The 23,352-nt window shown below is 51.4% G+C and overlaps 2 protein-coding genes and 1 long non-coding RNA gene across 23 annotated transcripts; 1 reads left to right on the top strand and 2 right to left on the bottom strand.

Moving 5' to 3' along the window:
* Nucleotides 1–350: 350 nt before the first annotated feature.
* Nucleotides 351–9,663, top strand: Slc26a10 (solute carrier family 26, member 10). 13 transcript variants are annotated; one of them, XM_011243421.3, is made up of 18 exons: nt 355–825; nt 1,321–1,431; nt 2,170–2,327; nt 2,549–2,713; nt 2,966–3,118; nt 3,887–3,969; nt 4,102–4,249; nt 4,371–4,484; nt 5,994–6,071; nt 6,155–6,250; nt 6,666–6,772; nt 6,888–6,957; nt 7,031–7,147; nt 7,248–7,269; nt 7,350–7,432; nt 7,520–7,574; nt 7,675–7,781; nt 8,480–8,756. In XM_011243421.3, exons 1-18 carry the CDS (start codon nt 459–461, stop codon nt 8,516–8,518), a joined length of 2,073 nt encoding a protein of 690 aa, XP_011241723.1. In that variant the 5' UTR covers nt 355–458; the 3' UTR covers nt 8,519–8,756. The 13 variants fall into 13 exon arrangements, 7 of the variants coding, with proteins under 7 accessions (XP_011241724.1, XP_006513627.1, XP_006513628.1 ...); NM_177615.4 differs by having other exon boundaries at nt 474–825; nt 7,248–7,251; nt 8,480–9,663; XM_006513564.4 differs by lacking the exon at nt 8,480–8,756 and having other exon boundaries at nt 353–825; nt 7,675–8,009.
* On the bottom strand, nt 8,716–15,900 carry B4galnt1 (beta-1,4-N-acetyl-galactosaminyl transferase 1). 9 transcript variants are annotated; one of them, NM_008080.5, is made up of 11 exons: nt 15,537–15,900; nt 14,834–15,052; nt 14,174–14,338; nt 13,951–14,057; nt 13,514–13,554; nt 13,175–13,355; nt 11,214–11,312; nt 10,888–11,078; nt 10,325–10,465; nt 9,897–10,137; nt 8,716–9,440 (listed from the first exon to the last, which is right to left on the bottom strand). In NM_008080.5, the coding sequence occupies exons 2-11, from the start codon at nt 15,049–15,051 to the stop codon at nt 9,223–9,225; spliced, it is 1,602 nt and encodes a 533-aa protein (NP_032106.1). In that variant the 5' UTR covers nt 15,052; nt 15,537–15,900; the 3' UTR covers nt 8,716–9,222. The 9 variants fall into 9 exon arrangements, 8 of the variants coding, with proteins under 8 accessions (NP_032106.1, NP_001345506.1, NP_082015.2 ...); XM_006513219.4 differs by lacking the exon at nt 15,537–15,900 and adding an exon at nt 15,200–15,286 and having other exon boundaries at nt 8,726–9,440; NR_045166.1 differs by lacking the exon at nt 13,175–13,355.
* Nucleotides 15,901–17,372: 1,472 nt separating this feature from the next.
* Gm51819 lies at nt 17,373–20,996 on the bottom strand. The gene is made up of 3 exons (XR_003949045.1): nt 20,495–20,996; nt 18,365–18,414; nt 17,373–17,391 (listed from the first exon to the last, which is right to left on the bottom strand). It is a non-coding gene; the product is annotated as a predicted gene, 51819 (long non-coding RNA).
* Nucleotides 20,997–23,352: the final 2,356 nt, after the last annotated feature.

The raw sequence follows: 23,352 nt of genomic DNA, 5'->3' as shown, positions 1-23,352 counted from the left end.
TTTGCCACATGAGGAATGGGATTTGAGTGGGGAATCCCAACTGGCTGTGAATTTTGTGCTCCAGCAGTGGTGGTGGTGGTGGTGGTGGTGAGAATGCAGAGGCTCAGGGAAAGAAGACCTGTGACCCAAAAGGAACCAGCTCTGTCTTTGCTCAAAGTGCAAATGAAGAAAAAAAAAATGCCTCCCAGTCCCTGAGAAGCGAAGCGATGAGGGTCACTGGAAGTGACTGTGGGTCTCTTATCTCCCTATGGTTCCTCAACATCCTCACAGCAGGCCCCCAGGTTCTTAGGCAGAGCTAAGAAAGGATATCTGAGGAAACGCCTAACACAGGGACTTTTTCCACCCAAGCCTGACCCAAGGAGGTACTCTAGAGAGTACTCCCTACAGGTCCGGATTGGACCCTGCTTTATAGAGGCGGGCTCAGAGCTGATGGAACAGAGGGTATTTAAGACCAGGAGATGCTGCAGGGGGCCAAGGACAAAATGAGTGGGCCACTTGCCTCTGGGACCTGCTCAGATCCGGAAGAGGTTTCTGACCTTAAGTCTCCGCTGAGCTCAAGGTTCAGAGAACCTCTCACCCACGCTCGGTTCCAGGAGCTCTTCGGGGGCGCAGAGCCGGAGCCGGAGCTGCCAGCGGAGCCCTGCCTACCCTGCTTGTGCAGGCTGCGGAGGAGGCGAGCCAGCGCCTGTTCTGGGCCGGGGGCGTGGCGCGTGCTGCTGGCACGGCTGCCCCCGCTGCGTTGGCTGCCCCAATACCGCTGGCGAGCCTGGCTGCTCGGAGATGCTGTGGCTGGAGTAACCGTGGGCGTTGTGCACGTGCCCCAGGGTAAGAGTCCCCAACTTCAGCCCGTTGGAATTCCAAGTTATGGGGGGCTTTCAGGGCAGGGCCCTGGGAAGCTGAGAGTCCAGCAGTGATGTGGAGGACTTGTGTCCCTGCATGGGGGAGGATCAGAGAGGAGGAGCTTGAGGTTCGGTTTGAGAGGACTAAGGGACTCCATCATAATTCCCCACCCCCATCCCTCCACATCTGTGCAATTCTGCGAGATATACTGGACTCTGTTCTGCCTCAGAGAATTGTAGAGAGGCACAAAACCTGCCACCCAGGACGTGGGCAAGGATCTGTGACCTTGTCAGCCTCACGACCTCCCACTGAGGCCCATTAATTAACCTTTCCGTTCCCTCCGGGGCCATGATTGATAGTATCTGGTGTCAACCCAAGAGTGTTGGGAAGGGCAGTATCTGGAGGTTGTGCACCCCACCATCCCCACCCTCATCCCATCCCCACCCCACCCCACCCCGATTCCTTCTACTTTTCTACCAGGCATGGCTTTTGCCCTCCTGACCTCGGTGCCCCCGGTGTTCGGACTCTACACGTCTTTCTTTCCTGTTCTCATCTACAGTTTACTGGGCACTGGGAGACACCTGTCCACTGGTGAGTGGCCACACTGCTCATGACTTTGCTTCTCTTTGGGATGAAAATAGACAGGGACTTGAGGCATACCCTCATCCCTTGAGATAGGGTCTCATTTTATAGTCTTAGCTGGTCTGAAGCTCCCCACAGACCAGGTGGTCTTAAACTCAGAGATCCTGCCTCTGCCACTTGCGTGCTGGGATTAAAAGCAGGGGTCAAACACACCTTAGCAAGGCTGCTACTTGGAAGCTTTGGGGCTGTATTCCCCTCTGCCCCCTTCCCTCTCCTACTTGCCACCTCTCTTGGGATCCACAACCCATTTCCACCCCCTTTGCACAGAACTCTGTCGCCTCCCTAGGCTTGTTGGAGTGGGTATAGAGGCGACAGTTTACAAGGATCTCCTTGTCCCCTGTGACATTTGGTTAAAAGAAACAACTTGAAGGGACCATGACCTTGAAGGGAAAGAGGTGCACAGTGGCTCACGGTCCAGTGAGAGCGTGAGGAAGGGGCACTTTTTTTTTTTTTTTTTTTTTTTTTTTTTTTTTTTTGCCAGTGGGTACACTCTTTTCTCCTTGCCCACTGGTTCCATGGGTGCGCTCTTCCGCATCGGTTCCTGGCTGCTGCACCAGCTCGTGATCCTAAGGTCTTCTAAGAGAGCGGATGGGACGCATGTGAGACTCCAGAACTGTGCGAGTCACGGCTGCTGCTCTGCCCCAGGCTGCACGAATGCTAATCTCTGCATTTGGCCCATGACTGCAGGAACTTTCGCAGTACTCAGTCTAATGACCGGTTCTGTAGTCGAGAGGGTGGTGCCCGAACCCCTCGCGGGGAACCTCAGTGGAATCGAAAGGGAGCAACTGGAAGCTCGGAGAGTTGGGGCGGCAGCCGCTGTGGCCTTCGGGAGTGGGGCGCTAATGGTAAGCGAGGACTCGACCCGGGTGAGGACCTTAGATGAATCCACCGAAAAGGACCAACACAATTGTGCCAGAGGATAGAGGGGAGGATAAAAACACCATTGAACTTGGCTTCCAGTCCGGAGTGGCAGATATATCGTGGGGAAGCTGGTGCACTGTGCGGGCTGGTCTGTTGGAGGTTTCGCACCACGCCCCGACCCCACCTGTCGCCGCCTTCTCTACAGCTGGGGATGTTCGTGCTGCAGCTTGGTGTCCTGTCCACCTTTCTATCGGAGCCTGTGATCAAGGCGCTGACCAGCGGGGCCGCGCTGCACGTGCTGGTGTCCCAGCTGCCAAGCCTCTTGGGATTGTCTCTCCCACGCCAGATCGGCTGCTTTTCTCTCTTCAAGGTGGGGGTGGGGAAAGAGGTTTCTAGATGTCACGGGAAAGGGTGGCTCGATAGGGACGGTGGGTGAAGGGGTTAAGATAGGCAACAAGGAATGAATGCAAGGAACTATGGCGCTGCGTGAGAGCGCTGGGGACGTAGAAGCCTTGATGGCCTCTGGAAAGAGAGTTTTGCCCCGGCCTAGTGGGTTGGTATTGAGTCTCTCGGGGTCAGTTAACGCTGGTACCCGGCCTTTGCACACTGTCCCTGCCCGCAGACGCTGGCCGCGGTGCTCAGCGCCCTGTCCCAGAGCAGTCCTGCAGAAGTGACCATCTCGGCGCTCAGCCTGGTGTTGCTAGTGCCAGTCAAGGAACTAAACGTGCGATTCCGGGACAGGCTACTTACTCCAATCCCAGGAGAAGTTGTCATGGTGAGGGCGGCTCTAGATCCCTGGACCCCGCTGTATCCGGATCCTCCCCATCCAGTGAGATCTAGAGGCTGTCGCCCCCTTGTGGAAATCTCAGGAGTCACAAGCGAGAGATCACGGTGACGCGTACTTTTCCAAGCATCTTTCCAGAGCAGTTGAGCCATCCGAACTCCCCCGCTACACATACACACACCTGAACTGTTCCACTACCGGAGTCGAGCGTCAGGCCTCTCTTTGCTCCTCTCCTTCCTTCCCACTGCACTTTTTCTCTCCTCGGGGACCCTCACTGTAATTCCTTTCACTGCCCGCCCAGATAACTCCTCCAGTGTAAATGAATGCCACAGCTTTCCACAGGCAACTCACATGTGCTCTCCGCTTAGAATGGCTCACTTGGCTCAAGTGTGTCTTTTGTGTCCATCAATCCCAAAGGACCTCCTCTTAGATCCTTTGTCCCTCTCTCCGGGCAAACACGGACTCTTCCTTCAGTGTAGGTGAGTTAGTCTGTGGCCTCATCAGCTGCTACACTCTAGAGAGGCCCCCACACTCGCAAAGGGATTCTCTTTCATGTTAAACCTCTTTCTTCTAAACCGGGCAGTGGTGGCACACGCACTTGTGAGGCAGGCGGATTTCTGAGTTCGAGGCCAGTCTACAAAGTGAGTTCCAGGACAGCCTGTCTCAAAAACAAAACAAAACAAACAAACAAACAAAAACCCAACACAAACACACACACAAAAACAAACAAAACGAAACAAAAGGTGTGATCGTTTTCAGGTGCTTCTGGCTACGGTGCTCTGCTTCACCTCTTCCCTGGACACAAGATACAATGTCCAGGTAGTGGGACCATTGCCTGGAGGGTAAGAGAAAGACTTCGCCCACCTCTCCCAAGATACCCCTCCCCTGCCCCGCCCCTTCCTGTTTCCTGTCTCCTCTGTTCCCTGTAGCACCGGCGGCGGACCCACCCTTATCCTGGCTTTCTCCTTCCCTAGATTTCCCCAACCCCTCCTCCCCACCCTGGATGAGCTGCCCAGGATACTGGCCGACTCCCTGCCTATCTCGTTGGTGACTTTTGCTGTGTCCACCTCTCTGGCCTCCATCTATGCAGACAAGTACAGCTACACTATTGAGCCCAATCAGGTGTGACTTAATTGTGAATGTCATCCCTTTTCAGAGTTAAGCCCCTTAGCCTCACTCCTCCCCACCCCACCCCACCCCGTGCCTACGTCTTCCCCATCTTCATCCTGCTGTGTCCTTCTAGGAACTCCTGGCCCACGGTGTCTCCAACCTCATTTCTTCTCTCTTCTCTTGCTTTCCCAACTCGGCCACACTGGCTACAACCAGCTTATTAGTGGATGCTGGTGGGAATACACAGGTAAGGGTATCCTTGAGAGGATGAGGAGAAAGGATGGGACATTCAACAGGGGTGGCAGGAGAGAGTGGGGAACAGGTGGATAACCCAGGATTTAGCATCTACATATTCCAGGATGGTAATGGGATTATGAAGAGGAGGGTTAGACAATAACGGAACTCCATGAGGACCTCTGTTGGCCGTAAGCAAAAGCTACAATGCCTCAGACCTGATTAAAAATAAAAACAGTAACATCAAGGTGTTGTATTACATACCCAGAGTTCTGGAACTAGGAAGGCTGACAGAGCAGAGGATTGTCTGGGGCTCAAGGCAGGCTGGGGCACATAGTGACTGTGGAAAGGGGACTGCCACCATTCTGTGGAGATGGCTCAGTGGTTAAAGCAGAAGCATTAGCACAGGGGTTCAAGCCTCCAGGTCCATGGGTATGGTGACCTGTCTAGAAGGCAGGGATGGGGGCAGGAACCCAAGAGCTTTGGGTTCAGCTGAGAGATCCTGCCTCGATGAATAAGGTGATGGGGGAGGAGGCCCAGTGTGGAATTCTACAAGAACTGGGACACAGGTATGTTGTCCCTGCACACACTTGTGCTTCTACGCACATTCAAACACACACACACATACCTATAAATGTAGGAGATAAAATAATTCTGATGGTTCTCATAAGGATCTCAAAAACAAAACAAAACAAATCAAAACAAAATAAAACCAAAACCTTCGGGTTGGAGAGATGGCTCAGCAGTTAAGAGCACTGGCCACTTTTCCAGAGGTCCTGAGTTCAATTCCCAGCAACCACATGGTGGCTCACAACCATCTGTAATGGGATCTGATGCCCTCTTTGTTTGTTTATTTGTTTGTTTCGAGACAGGGTTTCTCTGTGTAGCTCTGGATGTCCTGGAACTCACTCTGTAGACCAGGCTGGCTTTGAACTCAGAAATCCACCTGCCTCTGCCTCCCAAGTGTTGGGATAAAAGGTGTACACCACCATTTCCCTGCCAGATGCCCTCTTCTGGTGTGTCTGAAGACAGCGACAGTGTAGTCATGTACATAAAATAAATAAACCTTTTAAAAACCCAAAAACCAAAACAACCAAACCACAACAGTAAACAAAAAGAAAGAATGGTTACATACCACTCCTACCTTTATATGTTTTGTTTTCCCTGCTATATCCTACACAGATGGCTAGCCTGCTTCTCAAAGCATCAGTACCAAAAGACCTTTGCAGATGGCGATGGGCTATAAGAATGGGGAGGTTGAACTGTGCACATCTGGGAGGGACTGGCAAGTGATAGACATTTAGCTGGGGGGAGGGGTTAAGTGTGATTGGCAGAACATCAAGAACGGGGTGAGAAGGGCATTTTCTGTGTTGATGGAGTTTTGGGAGGAAGGAGACTTTTCTGGGGGAGGAGGGAGAGTTTTGAAGAAGATGAGACAGGCTAGTCGGCCAGGGAGAGAAGCTCCCACTCGGGTCGGGGTGGAGGAGTCTCCCTGTCTTGTCTCTGTCTTTCCTTCCTGCAGCTGGCAGGCCTCTTCTCCTGCGCAGTGGTCCTGGCAGCGCTGCTGTGGCTGAGGCCCTTCTTCTACTACCTGCCCAAGGTAGGGTGGGAAAGAGGTGCACGCTCGCTGCGTGTGTGAGTGGAACCTTTGTCCTGACAAAGGCCTATCTTCTCCATCTCAAGGCTGTCCTGGCTTGCATCAATATCTCCAGCATGCGCCAGATGTTCTTCCAGATGCAAGAACTTCCGCAGCTCTGGCACATCAGCCATGTGGACTTTGTGAGAAATGGCAATATGCCAGGTTGCTAACCCCCCAAGCGCCCCGGTTTTGCCATGGACCAAAGTTGACCACCCTAAATTCTTTAATCCGTGCAACCTCCAACATACAGACCTCATACATACATTGGGGGAAAGGAGAGGGTGGGATGTGATTCGCCATGCCTGCGTGTTTGTTTGGAGGTATTTTGGAGTGGGTTCTGAAGATTGAACCCAGAACCTCATAAATATTAGGAGAGTTCCCTACCACTGAACTACACCCCCAATCCAGACTCCCGGGTTGCCCAGGGTCTGGTGTTATATTTGGTGTGTAGGCTTAAGTGAACTCGTCTGTCCACCACGCTTCCTTTCCCTTGCTCATATTTGTCCTTGAACCTCCGTTCCTTCTGGAGAATCCACCCATATCCATGTCCCTCAGGCTGTGTGGATAGTCACGTGGGTGGCTGTCGTGACCCTGAATGTGGACCTGGGCCTGGCTGTGGGTGTGGTCGTCTCCATGATGACAGTGGTCTGCAGAACTCAGAGGTGAGCAGAGATGGGCACCAAATGAGGGAAGGGGGATAGGTACCCTGTGGTGACTACAGCCAGGCTAGACCAGGCCAGGCTGAGGCTGGGACTCTGACTTGAGCTTCTTTCCTAGGGTGCAGTGCCTGGAGCTTGGATTGGCTGAGGGGACGGAGCTCTACAGGCCAATCAGAGAGAGCCGTAAGGTGGGTGGGCTGTATATAGCCTAAGAAGGCAGGAGTGATCAGACAGGCCGTTTCTAACAGTCTTACCCCTTAGCTCCTCCAAGTTCCAGGTCTTTGTATCCTGAGTTATCCAGCACCCCTCTACTTTGCAACCCGTGGGCAGTTCCACCGAATCTTGGAGTGGCATCTGGGGCTTGGAGAAAGAATCAAGGTGAGGATTTTGGTGGAGGAGGAACGTGGACCCTCTGGGTTTGGGAGGCCAGTGGGTTCTGAGGATGGCACTTATGTGATCTTGTTGTCTTTGTTTACAGCCAGGTAGTGTACCTGACAAAGGTGAGGTGGGCTGACAGAGGGAGAGAGATTCGGTCATGAACCACGGAGTTGGCTGGCACATCTGCTTCCTCCCTCCTTAGGTGCTGAGCCTGTCAGAGTGGCGATCCTAGACTTCAGTGGTATCACTTTTGTAGATGCTGCAGGGGCCCGGGAAGTGGTCCAGGTGAGGGAGTGGTCAAACTCAGGAAAAGCTCCCAGTCATCCCTCTTGCACCCTCGATTTGGGTTTAACCCCTCTTTGATTCCTGCAGCTCACCAGGCGGTGCCAGGACGATGGGATCTACCTTCTCTTGGCTCAGTGTAATGGTTCGTGGAGTGAAGAATAGAGGGTTGGGAGGTGGAGGACTGACTGGACACTTGTAGGGTGGATGTAGAGGCCCCAGCCCCTGACACTTTTCCCACACAGCCTTGGTGCTCGAGACCTTGACCCGGGCGAGACTCCTGGATAGCGTGTCTCCAGAACAACTCTTTGTGAGTGTCCAGGATGCTGCTGCACATGCACTGGAGAGGCTGGTAAGGGGGAGGAGCATCAAGAGTGGGAGCCAGGAGGTGCTGGGCTAGAGTATGGAATAGATGAGGACCTGGGGACAGGGATTCAGAGAAGGGACTGAGGAAGATCAAGGGGGAAGTAGAGAGAAGCTGCCTAGTAGATTGGAGGGCAGGGGCAGGCACATCTGTGATCCCCCAGCACATGGGAGGCAGAGGCAGGAGCATTTCTATGAGTCTGAGACCAGCCTGGTCTAGGGCAGTCAGAGCTACATAGAGAGACCCTACCTCAAAACCCAAATGAACCAATCTATCCATCCATCCAACAAACAAACAAACAAACAAACAAACAAACAACCTAGCCAAGTTCAAGAGTCTGGGGCAGGCTGGTGAGATGGCTCAGCGGGTAAGAGCACTGACTGCTCTTCCAAAGGTCCCCAGTTCAAGTCCCAGCAACCACATGGTGGCTCACAACCACCCATAATGAGATCTGATGCCATCCTCTGGTGTGACTGAAGTCAACTACAGTAGAATAATATTATATATTATATTAATAATATACAATAATAAAAATAAATATTAAAAAAAAAGAGTCTGGGGCACCCTTTACCAAGGGTGGAGAACTGAACTAAGGTTTCCAAAGGGGTGACATGCTACCAGATTACTGGTAGGTCTCAGGGAATATGGTACCCAATATTCCCTAACTGTCCACTTTTCTTCTCCAGAAACCTACTGGCCCAAAGATTTGCACGGTGTGGGTCTGACCATGCACTTAGAGTGTGAGAGGGCCCAACAGTCCGCGTGTGAGGAAGGCCACGGTCCTTGAGCTCCCCCCACCCCAATGCAACCAATAAAATGAAGCCGAGAATACCAGAAGCCCGTGGAGTGGGTCTCGGCATCTACACGTGGAGCTCTCCCATCCCCCCACAAGCCCCGCCACACCCAAAGTACCACAGAGACACAAGTAAAAATGGCTTTCACCGTGTGTTCACCAGCCCCACAGAACTACAGTCACAGTGCTTTCTGTGGGGGTATGTGGGAGCCGGTACACACGGTGCTGGATCCAGAGCTGGGGTGGGGTGCATGTCCCTGGGGTTGCAAATTGGGAGTTTCCCTGCCCACCTCGGGAGGTGAGAGTGTTTCCACTTGAGGGTCTTAGAGTCCTTCTGGGCTCTTTGGCACTTGGAAAGTGAACCTCCCCATTTCCTGCCCCATAGGAATGGGGTTGTGGGAGGACTTGGCACTGGCTGTGGGGGGAAGAGGATATGGCTCCATCGGGCCTCTGGTCGCTCACAGAAAGGAAGGGTGTCACCAGGACAAGCCCCTGTTAGGAATCAGATTGGTGGAGAGGATCGGGAAGCCAGGGTGTTCATCAGTGGGGTGCACAGGGATGGAGGTGGTGGTGGATAATCCTGGAAGGAACAAGGAGGCAGGCCCAGCCTGACAGTGTGAAGGCCCAAATCAGACGTCACTCGGCGGTCATGCACTGTAGCCGGTGTTTGAAGAAGAGTAGGCGATGTTTGGCCACTTGACTTTGGTCCAGTGATCCCGGGTACCGGTAACGGGCATAAGTTTCAGCTCCTGGGTCTTTTGCTGTCCACGGCAGCTTCACCTTCGATGCATGATCCACAACAACATCAGAGCAGGAGCCAACACGAAGGAAACCAAGTCCATCCAGGAAGAATTCTGGGGTGAGGGTGGGGAGAGCAACGGTTAAAAGCTCCTGAGGGGAGAGACGGCAATCCTTACGCTGAACTGAAATACAGGGCTCAGAGGGCAGCTAAGGAAAAACTATGTTGCTGAGGACACTCTAGCTTCTTTTGCTCTGATTTACTCTCGTGTGGGGTTCATTTCAATAAATACCAGTTCACTCCCTCTGAGTAGGGTCTGAACTGGGGAAGCAGCTGGCAGAAAGGTAACCTTTGCAGTGGAGAGGAAGTTCAAGGCTGACCGGCACCTGCGCTGTGTGAGGTGTTAAGTGGGATGTCCGGCAGAAGGAAGTGGAGGTTTCAAGTGCAGACCTTTGTCAGCCTCTCTAAACTGCTCTAGGGAAAGCGCAGAGGGTGGTGGGAGGGTTCAAGTGGCAGAACCGCGCCTGGTCCTTCCCATTCCTACGCACTGCCAGGAGGGGGCGCCGCTCACCCAGATGTGCCACCCGGTTGAGGCGTGGGTCAAAGCCCACTTGGCGCACTTTGTCTGTGCGCGCCAGGAAGAAGTTGACCACGCCGTCTGTGACCACACAACTTGGGAAGCCAACGAGCTCGTGGTGGAAGCCCTGCTTTTGCCGGAAGCAGTTCCCAAGGCCTGGGGCGCCCGGCTCCACACTCAGCAGCTGCCGGTAGGTGGTAGCGTAGCCCGAGATCTCCCGCACCGCGCCCCCTACCTGCAGGAGGCGAGAGGATGCTCCAGCTAAGACCAGGTCCCCGAGAGTAGAACGCTTCCTCCCCGCGCCCCTGCCCCACCCTCGCCCTATCGAAACACACAGGGCCCACACTACCCCCCAGACTCGCTTCACCTTTGGACGTCCCGCTCTCCCGTCTCCCACCCCACATCCGGCTCTCCTCCCCTACCAGGTCCAGGGGCGTCTTCTCGAGCACGTCCACAAGCTTCTCCAGCCGCGTGCGCGCCGTGAAGACAAAGTCGTCGTCCACCCACAGCACGTATTTGGTGGTTACTTGGGACACCGCCAGGTTCCGACCTGCGAACCAACCCTAGAAGAGTTGTATATGGTTGGGAACAGAAAAAGCCTGACATCTTTTTCCCTCTCCCCGCACTCAAAACAGCCTGTGTCCTGCTCTAGACTTCTTAGAGCTTTCCGATGACCGGAAACTAGGTTTAAAACTTCCCAGAGGGTCCCAACCCTTTTCCTAGACATTTTGAGCCCTTTGGGGGAAGGGTCTTGTATTTCATTGCTTCGTGCATACATCCATTGTATTGCTATAGGTATTAAGCACCATTTCAAGAATGCGGAACGAATAAGATAGGCAGGATTCCTGATTCCGAAGCCCTTGTGATAGGCACACATTTGTTTGAGGGAAGTGGTCCTTAATCAGCACCCTGGAAGCTGTTGGCTGAGGCACGCCCCCTTCCCAGAGTCCTCTGGCGCCCCCGCTCTGCTTTGCGGGCAGCGCACCTTGCCGAAGGGCATGAAGTAGTGCTCCACGTGTGGGTCGCTAATGCGCTCCGGTTTGTCACTGTCGTCAGCGATGACTATGGTGACCGTAGGGTAAAAGCGTCGGATGCTGGCAATGAGTGTCCGTAGTCGATCATAACGAAGAAAAGTCTTGGTGGCAATGGTAACCAGAGCACTGATGTTGTACTCGGCTGAAAGCAAGGTGTATTGGCCAGTGTGAGGGGGCGGGCGGGGGTGGGGGGAGAAAGAGTGGGAAAGCAGCCCCACCCCCACCCCCAGGGCCAACCCCCTCTTTACTTTCCTAATCCCTGGAGCCTCAGCCTCACCTCCTTGGGGTAGGGATGATGGTGGGTACAGCCGGGGGTTGGGAGGGTGTCTTACGAGGATGGTGAAGGCAACTTCATGTCCCTTGGTGGAGAACCGGACTGGGAAGAAAGGAGGTGGAATTGGGCCCTTAAGGCTAGAAGAGCACTCTCCTTTCAGCGGCCAGTATTTAAACTCTTAATCTGTGTTCTGCCTTTTCAGGCCTTGGTGGGCAAGATCATACCGTTCTGACTTCTGTGGAGCTTGCATGTTGTTTTGTGGTATTAGGAATTGAACTTAGAGACTAACACGTGCTTGGCAAGCACTCTACCGCCCAGCTGGGAACACCCAGCTCTCCTCCCAGCACCATGGTTGCGGAGGATGACCTTAAATTTTTGGAACCTCCTGCCTGTGCCTATTGAGTGCGATTGCAGGTGTTATTATCTACAGATGTCTCCTAAGGAGAGACATCATGTAGGGGTGCCAGCATCTGTGCAGTGCTGGGAACTCAACCCCTGGTCTTGTGCATGCTAGGTATAGCATGGTATCCGTTGAGCTACAGCTTCTGCCCAGAAACCTTACAGCTTAGGAGGTGGAACAAAGACAATGAGATTCTCGACGCCTCCCACCCCACTTTGGTTTCTCGAGTCTGGGTCTTGCTTTGTAGCCCTGGCTGGTTTGGTACTTATTGCATATAACCCAGGCTTGTTCCAACACTAAGGCAATTCTACCTGTCTCAGTTTCCTAAGTGCTAGGATTATATAGATAAACATCACCACACATAGATAAAAGATAACTTTTTAAAAAAGTTAATCTTTACAGCCGGGCAGTGGTGGCGCACGCCTTTAATCCCAGCACTTGGGAGGCAGAGGCAGGTGGATTTCTGAGTTCGAGGCCAGCCTGGTCTACAGAGTGAGTTCCAGGACAGCCAGGGCTACACAGAGAGACCCTGTCTCGAAAAACAAAACAGAACAAGTTAATCTTTACTGAGCATTTACTACATGCCTCACACACACACACACACACACACACACACACACACACACATGCACGCTCTTGCTATGTAGCCTAGGCTACCCTTGAAATTTCTCTCCTCCTCCTATGGCTTCCCAAGTACGAACATTACAGGCATGGATCACTATACTTTCCTCTGTGCTGCACAGATTTAAATTTTTCTGTAAATTGGGTGTGGTGGCATACATCTGTAATCCTGGGATTTGGGAGGTAGCAACACCAAGGAGCAGGAATCAGGCTCTGCTGAATAGTGAGTCTGAAGCCAGACAGAGCTAAATAAATGAGATGGTTTTCAAAACAAAACAAAACAAAACAAAAAAATTGAAAATGTGTTCTAAATAGATGAAGCCATTTAATCTTCATGGTAATCTTACTAGATAAACTATTGCAGGAAACTAAGCTTAGGCACAGAAAAGTAAATTGTCCATATTTTACAACGTCAAAGCTTAGGCTGAGTAAATAAGAAACGTCTAGTGTAAAAGCGGAGGCAAGGGACATTGTTTCAAGCAAACAGGAGACGTCTGAGCCCAGATGTAAACATCAAGAGGGAGCCAACCTTGAAAGCAAACAAACAAACTTAGGCAAAAACATTCCTGAAAACGGCAGATGCAAAGGCCCTAAGGTAGGCGCAGGTTCAGAAAAGCCAGTTTTGGAGAAAAAAAGGAGGAAGGGTGAGGGAGCTTGGCAAGGTAAGTGTTGGGCTAGAAACAGCCAGGAACAGGTCACTTCCTGGAGCCGTGATGACAGACAGAAGTGGGAATGCTCTCCAGCTCTGGTTTCTCCCTGGCCTGTTTTGGCCCTAGATAAACAAAGGCTCCTCTGACTCCTGGCCCTGCTGGCCCACTTGCAACATTCATTGTGTGTCTAGGCTGTTCTGGCCATTGCCCGAGGGCCTCCCACACGTGGTCATTTGCTTTTCTGGTTCTTTCTGTTCTCTCAGTCTGTCCCTACCCCTCCTCGGGCCTCCCACCTGTGTCTGCTGTGTTGGCCTGGTAGCTCCGGCTGCTGTAAGTCACCAGTTGCAGCTGCCGGTTGAGTTTATCCAGAACTGGGCTGGCAAGGGTGAGATCCGGTTGCCCCTCTCCCGTGAGAGTCACTCCTGTTACTTCCCCTGCCACGTCCCAGGTGCCTAGAGAAGCACTCAGGTTCACCTGGAAGAGGGTGAGAGACAGCAGCCTTAGGTCCCTGACCCGCCTCTTGCCTTTTCAACCCTGCATGCCTGGGTGTGGGTGTGGGTGTGGAGTGGGGCTCTGTAACCCATCAAGAATTCTTCATTCTCCAAGCCCACCTCTTTACCGGTTTCTCTCACCTGGTATATCTCCTGGACAGAAGCTTCCTGCAGACTTAGCCCTGGGAGGTAGAATGAGGAAGCCAGAATTTCACAGACAGTCTTGAATTCTTCCTCATTTTCTCTCCCCCTGCCACCACGTGCCATACAGAACTTTATGTCTGACTCTCCCGTGGAGGCCTCAGCAGGACTGTGCACAACCCACAGAACTCAAGTGACTGCTTCTTAACTCCTTCCCATCAAAAAAAAAAAAAAGGCATTTCTTCCGTGGCTTGTCCTGACTAGCTAGCTATCAAAGAAGGGATATTTACTCATAAGCCTCCCAGGTATTCCTGCAATACCTGACGACCTTAGAGTCCCTCTGCCTCCATATCTCTTTGTCAGAGATCTCCACCTGCTAGCCTGTAGCTCCGCCACCCTCACGACCTGACTTAACCCCTGAGACCTTCCTTCTTTACCTGGCACCAGGATGCTCCTGAGGGGCTGAACCTCCACACCCTGCAGGGGGTACTGTAAGGGGGAGTTGGCGGGAGCTATCAGCAGCTGGTCAGCCAGGGACCGGCTCCTGTAGTGTAGAGGTGATAAAGGAGTCAGTAGGAGAGGAGCTCTTTCTTCCAACGGGGTCACTACGACACCACTGGCCTCCCTGGGAAGAGCTGGATCCTCCTCTCTCACTGGTACCTTGCAAGGAAGGCCTGGTATTCCTGCTCCCTGGCGACAGAAACAGCCCTCAGCTCCTCAGCGTCAAAGGCTTTAGTGAGGTCAACCGCCCGAACCTGTCTCAGAAAGGGCAAGGGAAGGCTTCCTCCCTTGGATTCACAACTGCAGTTGTTCTGAGCCAGCAGCCTAAAGGGAGGAGAAGCGGCTTCAGAGTCCAGGTAGGTACCTAAGCTCCATTTATCTCACAAAACGCACAGCGCTGCACACTTTGATCCCTCAACTCTGCCCACAGGTGAGAGACAGCTTATCCCTTAAATCTGTGCGTTACAGAGGTGCGAACTAGGGCCAATTACTAGGATGTCTACGTAGCCGCCATCCAGGAACCCTTCTGGAATCTCAAGTCTAAATCAAGACAGCAGGCAGTCTCCGGGTGCTCTTTTGCCTGTACATCCTCCCACACTCCAGTGGCGGCGACAAGGTTGAGGAGGATAGATTTGCCGCGCCCCTGTCTCCCCCCCAGTTCAAGCTTCGGTAGCCCTCTCCACCTCCCTGATAACTGCACCCAACCAGTCAGCAGTAAGCAGCGTCCGAGTCTAGCACTGGAGGAAACAAAAGCTCCCCGGCCACCCCCTCCAGCATGTTCTGCGCTGTCGCCGCCGCCACGCCGCGGTCCGCACTCACCCCACCACTTGCTCCTTGATCCTGACCGGGATGTGTGCGTAGCGAGGCTCAGGGGCAAGGTCTAGCAGATCGAGTCTCGGGGGACCTTGTGGGGGCGACCACAATGCCAGAGGGTTCGGGAGACTTGGCGCGTTTCGGGTGCTGGAGTACAGGAGACCCAGCGAGGCGCAGGCGAGCAGCAAGACTAGCGCATAGAGGGCCCGGCGGTCTAGCCGCATCCTGATATGGGGGAGGGTGAGAGGTGACCAGGCTCTCAGAGAACGTGAGGGCCGGGACTCTGGACCCCGCCGCCTCCGAGGCTCGCGCAGGTACCCAAGGCCAGCCATCTCCGCTCCGCACGGCGCGCACCCCTTCCCTCATGCTCACGCCAAAGGTCTCCCGGCCTCCTTTCTTCCGCCTCTCTCTCGCCTCTGGGCTTCCGCATACACCCAAGGCTTGCCGTGGTGACATGCAGTATCTTGGGTGCGCAGCCCTCGGGGACCCCACCCCCACCCCACGGGCAGCAGCCGGGCCAGGGTGCTGCGGAGGGGCGGCTGTACTGCACCTGGCGGGTCAGGGAAGGCACGGTGTCGCGCCCGCGCTCGCGGGTGCCCGGCCTCGGTGACCCTCGGGTGGCCTCGTTGAGCCACGGGCACGATGCGCGAGGCCAGGAGGACGCCGCTCCTGCCCACACCTCGGCCGCCGGGCGTGCCAGCGCACTGACCTGTCTAACGTTCTAAGGCCGCGGCAGGATCGCGGTCCGGGCAGTGCCCGGTTCTCCGCCCCGGCCGGGGGGTCCTCATGAGGCCGGCGACGGCCTGATGCGGGAGCTGGGCGGGAGGGAGCCCGACAGTGTCGGGGATCCGACTCCTCCCGCCTGCGGACTCCGGGGCTTTGTAGACCGCAGCGCGGGGGTGGTTCTGAACGTTTCCTGCCGGGGTGAACTGGATCGTAAATCCGCCGCGCCCCAGCCCCAGCGACAAAGCGGGGAAGCCCTGGCACCGCGTCGCGCTCCCAGGCAGCCGAGGGCTCAGGCCTCCGCCCGGCTCTCACACCGCAGCGCAGCGCCGCTCCCGGGCTGGCTGCGGCACAGGCTCGGGCTCTGAGCGGGGATGGCGAGCTCCGCGGCGCCGTCTGGCGGACGCGGAGAAGATTGCTTAGGCGATGAGCCCTCCCGGGAAGGTCCCCCCTTTTCACATCCCTTCGTCCCCAAACCGCGGTGTCTAAGATGCCAGTTCCCGGTCCCCGCCATTTCCCCACTCGTTCACAGTGTAGCCCCAGGAAGGGCGATTGGGTTCAGTATGCGGTCTAACCTCATTTCAAGGAACACTTGGATGGGGAAGATGAAATAAATAAAACCAGCCAGCCCTGGAGGTGAACACTGCCTCACGAGCAACAAAGACAGCGGCCTCTCTCTGACCTCTTGGCTCCGAATTCCAGCCATCAACCGAGGCAAGCCGTTACTCAATGGCCGGCCTACTTCCCCTAACTGCTTCTTGGTACAGACTTGAAGAGGAACCGCAGAAAGTGGCCAGATGGACAGTGAAGTAGGCCATAGGTGGCTTGATTCCCGACACTGACCAGAAACAAAGTCCTGTGGTTCTCAGAAGGATCAAAATTGAATAGAAAAATAGGTAAAACATAATGAAAAATGTGTCTGGGGGTTGGGGCTGTAGATAAGCAATATTGAATGAACTGTGTGTGTGTGTTGGGGAGAAGAGGGAAAACCCACCCTTAAACCAGAAGTTTCAGATCAAATGCTAAAAGTAGAATTACAAAACCTTTAAAATAAATCAAGGGCTTTTTTTCCTTTACAGTCGGAAGAGATCCCCTAAGCAAGAGGCGAAGGGAAATATTAGTAAACCTGTCTATATAAAACACTTACTGGAGAGATGGCTCAGCAGTTAAGAGCACTGGCTGGTCTTCCAAAGGACCTGGGTTCAATTCCCAGCACCCACATGGCAGCTTACAACAATAATTCCAGTTCCCGGGCGTCTGGATACCCCTTCACAGACCCACATGTAGATAGAATATTATTGTAAATAGGAATAAATTTATTTACAAAACACTTGATAGACATCGGGTGTAGAATGCAAAGTTAGGTTTTTATTACTGTGCCCAAGAACTCCGTGAATCAAAATGATCTTTGTAACCGGTCAACTCCCTGCCCGAGGACAGATACGCCACGATTCTCTGGAAGCTGTTACCCGTATCAGATAGCAAGCCACATGCGTTCACTTTTCTAGGGGATCACAGGGAGTTGAGAGGTAGGTAGGAGGAAGTATGTCAGGATGTATGCTTGCTTCCATCTGACCAAGGCATAGCCTGTGAGTTAGCCCTTTATAATCACCTGGCCATTGTAGCTGGTGGCCATTTTCTAGGAACCCTGGAGTGGACTGGCCAGAGTCCATCATCCTGGCTAGTATTAAAGCTTGCTTCAAATTTTGTTCAAAAATTGTGGCAGTCATCTTATTCTTGACTGGTAGAATCAAAACCGACGTGGCGCATGCCTTTCTTAACACCGTGGAGTCAGGAGCTGAGGAGTTAGCAGGTTTGGTCTGGTCTAAGTAAGTGAGACCCTGTCAGAAAGCCAACAGTTGGGTTGGGGGATATGGCTTAGTGGTTAAGAGCTTTTCTCCCTCTTCTAGAGGACCCAAGTTTGATTCGAAGCACCCATGTTGAGTGGCTCATAACTGCGCACTAGGAGACTTTGTGCCCTCTTCTGGTCTCCTCAGGCTCTCTCTCTCTCTCTCTCTCCCCCTCTCTCTCTCTTCTCTCTCTCTCTCTCTCACACACACAGCACACACATGCAGACACACGCACAAGTGTTGAAGATTAACCTCATTGAGAGAATGGTATTTTGAGATTTTTCATATATTGTTTCCCTACGCATGGAAATATCTTGTGAAGCACACACACACACACACATATGTTCTTCATACATGTGCGTACATGTGTCCGTGTGTTAGGATGTGGTGGTTTGGATGAAGAGGCTCCTCAATTGGCTGAGATATTTGAGCACCTGGTCTCCAGGTGATGTCACTGTTGGATGGAGAAGGCACCTTACAGGAGGAAGCGCGTCCTTATGGCTGGGCTCTGAGAGTTCAGAGCCTCAGCCCACTTCCTGTCCTCTCTCTAGTGGGTTTTGTCAGCTGAGGTGTGATCTCTCTCTCAGTCTCCTGCTCCTCCTGCCTTGCCTCCCCACCACAGTGAGCTCATCTCCATCTGAAATCACACGCTCTAACACAAGCGCTGGAGGGAGCAGGGCGGTTTGAGTTATGCCACCTACCTAACCAGTTTTCATTTTCCTCCTGCTGAGCATTCCGCTGAGCCTCAGCCTACTTCCTGTCCTCTCTCTAGTGGGTTTTGTCAGCTGAGGTGTGATCTCTCTCTCAGTCTCCTGCTCCTTCTGCCTTGCCTCCCCACCACAGTGAGCTCATCTCCATCTGAAACCACATGCTCTAACACAAGCGCTGGAGGGAGCAGGGCGGTTTGAGTTATGCCACCTACCTAACCAGTTTTCATTTTCCTCCTGCTGAGCATTCCGCTTACCATTTGATAACCACCGATGCTCCTACGATCCAGGGGCTCCTATTTCTTCTCTAAATGAGAAAACAGGGATTGCTTAGCTGAGGGGGCAAAATTAAGATTAAAACTCAACAGCGTCTATCCATGTAACCAGGGAATTATTCTGCTTCCAAGACACATGCACCACACAAGATGGCTATGAATCCCGTCTGACACAAAACCGTATGTTTAACTAAAACACAAATTTTGGATTTTTTTTCCCTTGTAATTCAATCTCATGGATCTGAAGTGTGAACTTTATGGAAAACAATGTAAAAAAAAAAAAAAGGTTGGACATATCTCTCAGTGATGAACCCCTCATCCATGAAAGATAACTAACAATATCAAAGAATAGAAATCTATATTTTTAATTTCACTATAAAAATGCTCTTAGCTGGGCATAGTGGTGTTTACATTCCCAGCTACTCAGGAGGATCAGGCAGGAGGATCACTTGAATCTGAGAGTTTAGAGAACTCCTGGGTAAATATATGTTTAAAAAATGCTCTTGAAGCTAGGCCGTAGTAGGGCATGCCTTTAATCCCAGCACTCAGGAGGCAGAGGCAGGTGGAGTTCTGAGTTAGAGGCCAGCCTGGTCTACAGAGTGAGTTCCAGGACAGCCAGGGCTACACAGAGAAACCCTGTCTTGGAAAACACTGCCCCCCCCCCCACCCCACCTCCACCCCCTGCCAAGTGATCTTGAGGGATGTAGAAAGATGGCTCAGGGGTTATGATCACTGGCTGATCTCCCAGAGGACCTGAGTTTGATTCCCAGCACCGACTTGGCCATTTATAAGAATCTCCAACCGGTAAAACTCAAGAAGAACGAAGACCAAAGAGTGGACACTTTGCCCCTTCTTAGAATTGGGAACAAAACACCCATGGAAGGAGTTACAGAGACAAAGTTTGGAGCTGAGACAAAAGGATGGCCCATCTAGAGACTGCCATATCCGGGGATCCATCCCATAATCAGCCTCCAAACGCTGACACCATTGCATACACTAGCAAGATTTTGCTGAAAGGACCCTGATATAGCTGTCTCTTGTGAGACTACGCCGGGGCCTAGCAAACACAGAAGTGGATGCTCACAGTCAGCTATTGGATGGATCACAGGGCCCCCAATGGAGGAGCTAGAGAAAGTACCCAAGGAGCTAAAGGGAAGTGCAACCCTATAGGTGGAACAACAATATGAACTAACCAGTACCCCAGAGCTCGTGTCTCTAGCTGCATATGTATCAGAAGATGGCCTATCCGGCCATCACTGGAAAGAGGCCCATTGATCATGCAAACTATATATGCCCCAGTACAGGGGAACACCAGGGTCAAAAAGTGGGAGTGGGTGGGTAGGGGAGTTGGGGAGAGGGTATGGGGGACTTTTGGGATAGCATTGGAAATGTAAATGAGGAAAATACCTAATAAAAAATATTAAAAAAGAAAAAAAAAAAGAATCTCCAACCATCCTGGGAGCTCCAGTACCCACCTCTGACGTCTTCAGCTACCAAGCTGCACAGACAACACACATGTGGGCAAATCACTCACACACAGAAAACAAAACTCGAAATTTTTAAAGGAGGGATTTTATATTAGAGAAAATCTAAAATTCTCATCAAATAAAAAAAAAAATAAGAAAGATCGTGGAAGCTCTGTTGTGGTTCATCATTCCTGGAGTGACTTTGCTCCTGGACTTCTGTTTTTTAAGAATATCAAAGCCAAGTTACAGACACAGCTCCTTTATAGACGAGCTGACTCAAGAAGATGTTAACTACAGAGAGGAAGTATTACTTGAACTAAGATATACAAGTTCAAGTAATTGTATATCTACAAAGGCTGACTTTTTTTTTTTTTTTTTTTGGTTTTTGAGACAGGGTTTCTCTGTGTATCTCTGGATGTCCTGGAACTCACTCTGTAGACCAGGTTGGCTTTGAACTCAGAAATCTTCCTGCCTCTGCCTCCCAAGTGTGGGTTTAAAGGTGTGAGCCACCACTGCCCAGCAAAGGCTGACATTTTAAAATCTTAGACTTTCTTCTGTATGTGATAAGTTGTAATAAACAGGCTTTTTAAAAAGAGCACTTACATAAAGTGTGTGTGTGCACTCTTGTGCACATGCAAACGCTCACCTGTGAGTAGCATAACATCAGTGTGGCACTCACAGGACAAGCTGAGAATGTCGGTTGTTCCCTGGATGGACCTCAGGTTGTCACGTTTGGCAGGCAGTGCCGGTTCCTGATGGGCCGTCTCATTAACCTAAGAGGTTTTATTTTACTTCATCTCAGTGCAGAGATGTGTGTACAGCATAGTGCTTTGTCTGCGTGTGCATTTGTCCCCCACATGTGTGCCTCGTATCCATGGAGACAAGAAGGTGTCAGATCCCCTGGAACTGGAGATACAGACAGTTGTGAGTCACCATATGGGTGTTGGGAACCGAATCATCTTTCCAATTCCTGCACTATCTTTCTCGTAAAGACAAACAAGCTCTTTGGACTCATTCTAGTCTTTAGTCAAAGGTTGAGGCAGAAAAAGTTAAAGATGAACCTAGAATTACAGAAAATAATAGTTAGTTAAAACACAAAACTAAGCTGGGCGGTGATGGCGCACACCTTTAATCCCAGCACTCTGGAGGCAGAGGCAGGCAGATTTCTGAGTTCAAGGCCAGCCTGGTCTACAAAGTGAGTTCCAGGACAGCTAGGGCTACACAGAGAAACCCTGTTTTGAAAAACAAAAAGCAAAACAAACCAACAAAAAACTAAACAAGAGTCCAGGGAAGGCTCCGTGGATAGGAGTGCTTGCTGCTTTTGCATGGACTCGGGGTTGGTTCGTTCCCAGAACCCATTGAGTGATCTTTTGTACCTCTAGTTCCAGAGAGTCTAATGCTTTCTTCTGACCTACTTGGACACCAGCCGTGCATGTGGATGCACATACATACATATGTGCAAACAAACACTTGTACATATAAAAATTCTTTAGAAGAAGGAGGAGAAATTGTAAGAAGAGGAGGAGGAGGAAGAGGAAGAGGAGGAGAGGGAGGAAGAGGAAAAGGAAGAGAAGGAGGAGGAGAAGGAGGAGAGGGAGGAAAAGAAAGGAGAAGGAGAAGAAGGAGAAGGAGAAAAGAAAAAAAGGTCTAGTGAGATGGCTAGGTGGGCTAAAGGCTCTTACAACCAAACCACATGGTGCCAGTTTGATGCCCAGACCCCACACAGTAGTGGAAGGGGGAAACTAACTTTTGCAAATTGTCTTCTGACTTTCACACAAGCTTGTATACACACATACACACACACACACACACACACACACAGTCATACACATACACACACAAGCTTGGTAAAACATACACACAAGCTTGGTAAAACACACACACAACACATACACACAAGTTTGGTAAAACACACACACTCATAACACATACATACTCATTCACACACATATACACACATGCACACACACAACACATATACACATACACACACTCATACACACTTACCCTCACACTCACACACACAGTCACACTCACATACACACAGGCACACACAAGAAGTGTAATTTTAGAAACCTTTAAAAGAATTGTTTTTAAAATTGATAGGAGGGGCTAGGAAGACAGTTAAGTGGGCAAGAACGCCGGCTGCTCGTCCAGAGGACATGTTCAATTTCCAGCAACCACGTGGCACGTAACTGTAGTTCTAGGGATCTAACTACCTCTCTGGCTTCTGAGGACACCAGGCAGGTGAGTCAGGCAAAATGTCTTGAGAAGGCAGCTTCAAGACGTTTGCACTGGTAGAATATTAGGACAATTTTAGCATAAAAATAATTCATGATAAGAATGGAATGTGAATTACTGGAAGACACAAATCCCTTAGCCTAAACTAAAGAAACAAACAAAAATAATTAGGACCCCGGCTGGGTGTGGTGGCAGGGCTACATAATCTAACACTGGAGAGGATGTCAGGGTTGTGAGTTGGAAGCCATTTCAGCCTAAGGTGGGGCAGATAAGAGGCTCACTCGATGCCAATGCTGATAATCTGAGTCTGACCCTTGTTACCTACATGGCAGAGGGTCAGAACTTTCTCTCTGTTCTAAGGAGTTGACCTCTGACCTCTGCATGCTTGCCCACACATATACACACCACAAACATAAAACAAATGTAAAACAGAACACAATAATTAAATAGAGATTAAGAGCCCTTGAGCCACGCCCTGGTAATTCATAGATCAAGGATCAGGGAAAGGATGGGCACCTGCCCATTGATAAGTGTGGAGGAAGTGGACAGAGCTGTAAAAGGACAATAATGATCCCAGTGAAAAGTGGTTACAGCGAGATGGGTAAGTGGATATTCACTAAAGGAGAAACTTGATTAAGTGCAGCATCTATGACGTATTAATCTTTGTGGCATTGAGGATCAAACACAGGCAAGAATGTTAGGCAAGAACATCAGGGCCTGGTGAGATGGCTCGGTGGCTAAGAGCACTGACTGCTCTTCTGGAGGTAATGAGTTCAAATCTCAGCAACCACATGGTGGCTCACAACCATCCATAAAGAGAAACAAACAAACAAACAAACAAACAAAACCTGTGGGCTGGATCGAGGCCGGGGTCGGAGCAACAGGGAGAAGGGAAGGAAAGGGAAGGGGGTAGAGGGGGGGAGGGACATCAGGCAAGCACTGTATCCCCAGCTCCAGAAATTCCCCTCTAGCAGGCTCATTAGTTGCAAAACGAAAACTTTCCAGTGGTTAACAGTCAGTGCCTTAAGGAGGAACACTACTCTGGAGGGACGGAGGAATATGCAGTCCTCCACACAGGCTACCCTGAGGGAGACATACTACAGTACAGAATCCTACCTGACGATGCTCAGCTTGATTCTAGGTAGGAAGATGAACACGAGCTTAAATGAGGAAGAAGTCTGTGTGTATATTTGTGTATAAATAGAAACCAACCTGCAGTTTTTAAAATGCTAGTCTATTATTATTATTATTATTATTATTATT

The sequence above is a fragment of the Mus musculus genome, chromosome 10 (genome assembly GCF_000001635.26).
Source record: "Mus musculus strain C57BL/6J chromosome 10, GRCm38.p6 C57BL/6J".
Classification (NCBI taxonomy): domain Eukaryota; kingdom Metazoa; phylum Chordata; class Mammalia; order Rodentia; family Muridae; genus Mus; species Mus musculus.
This window is presented reverse-complemented; position numbering and strand designations above follow the sequence as displayed.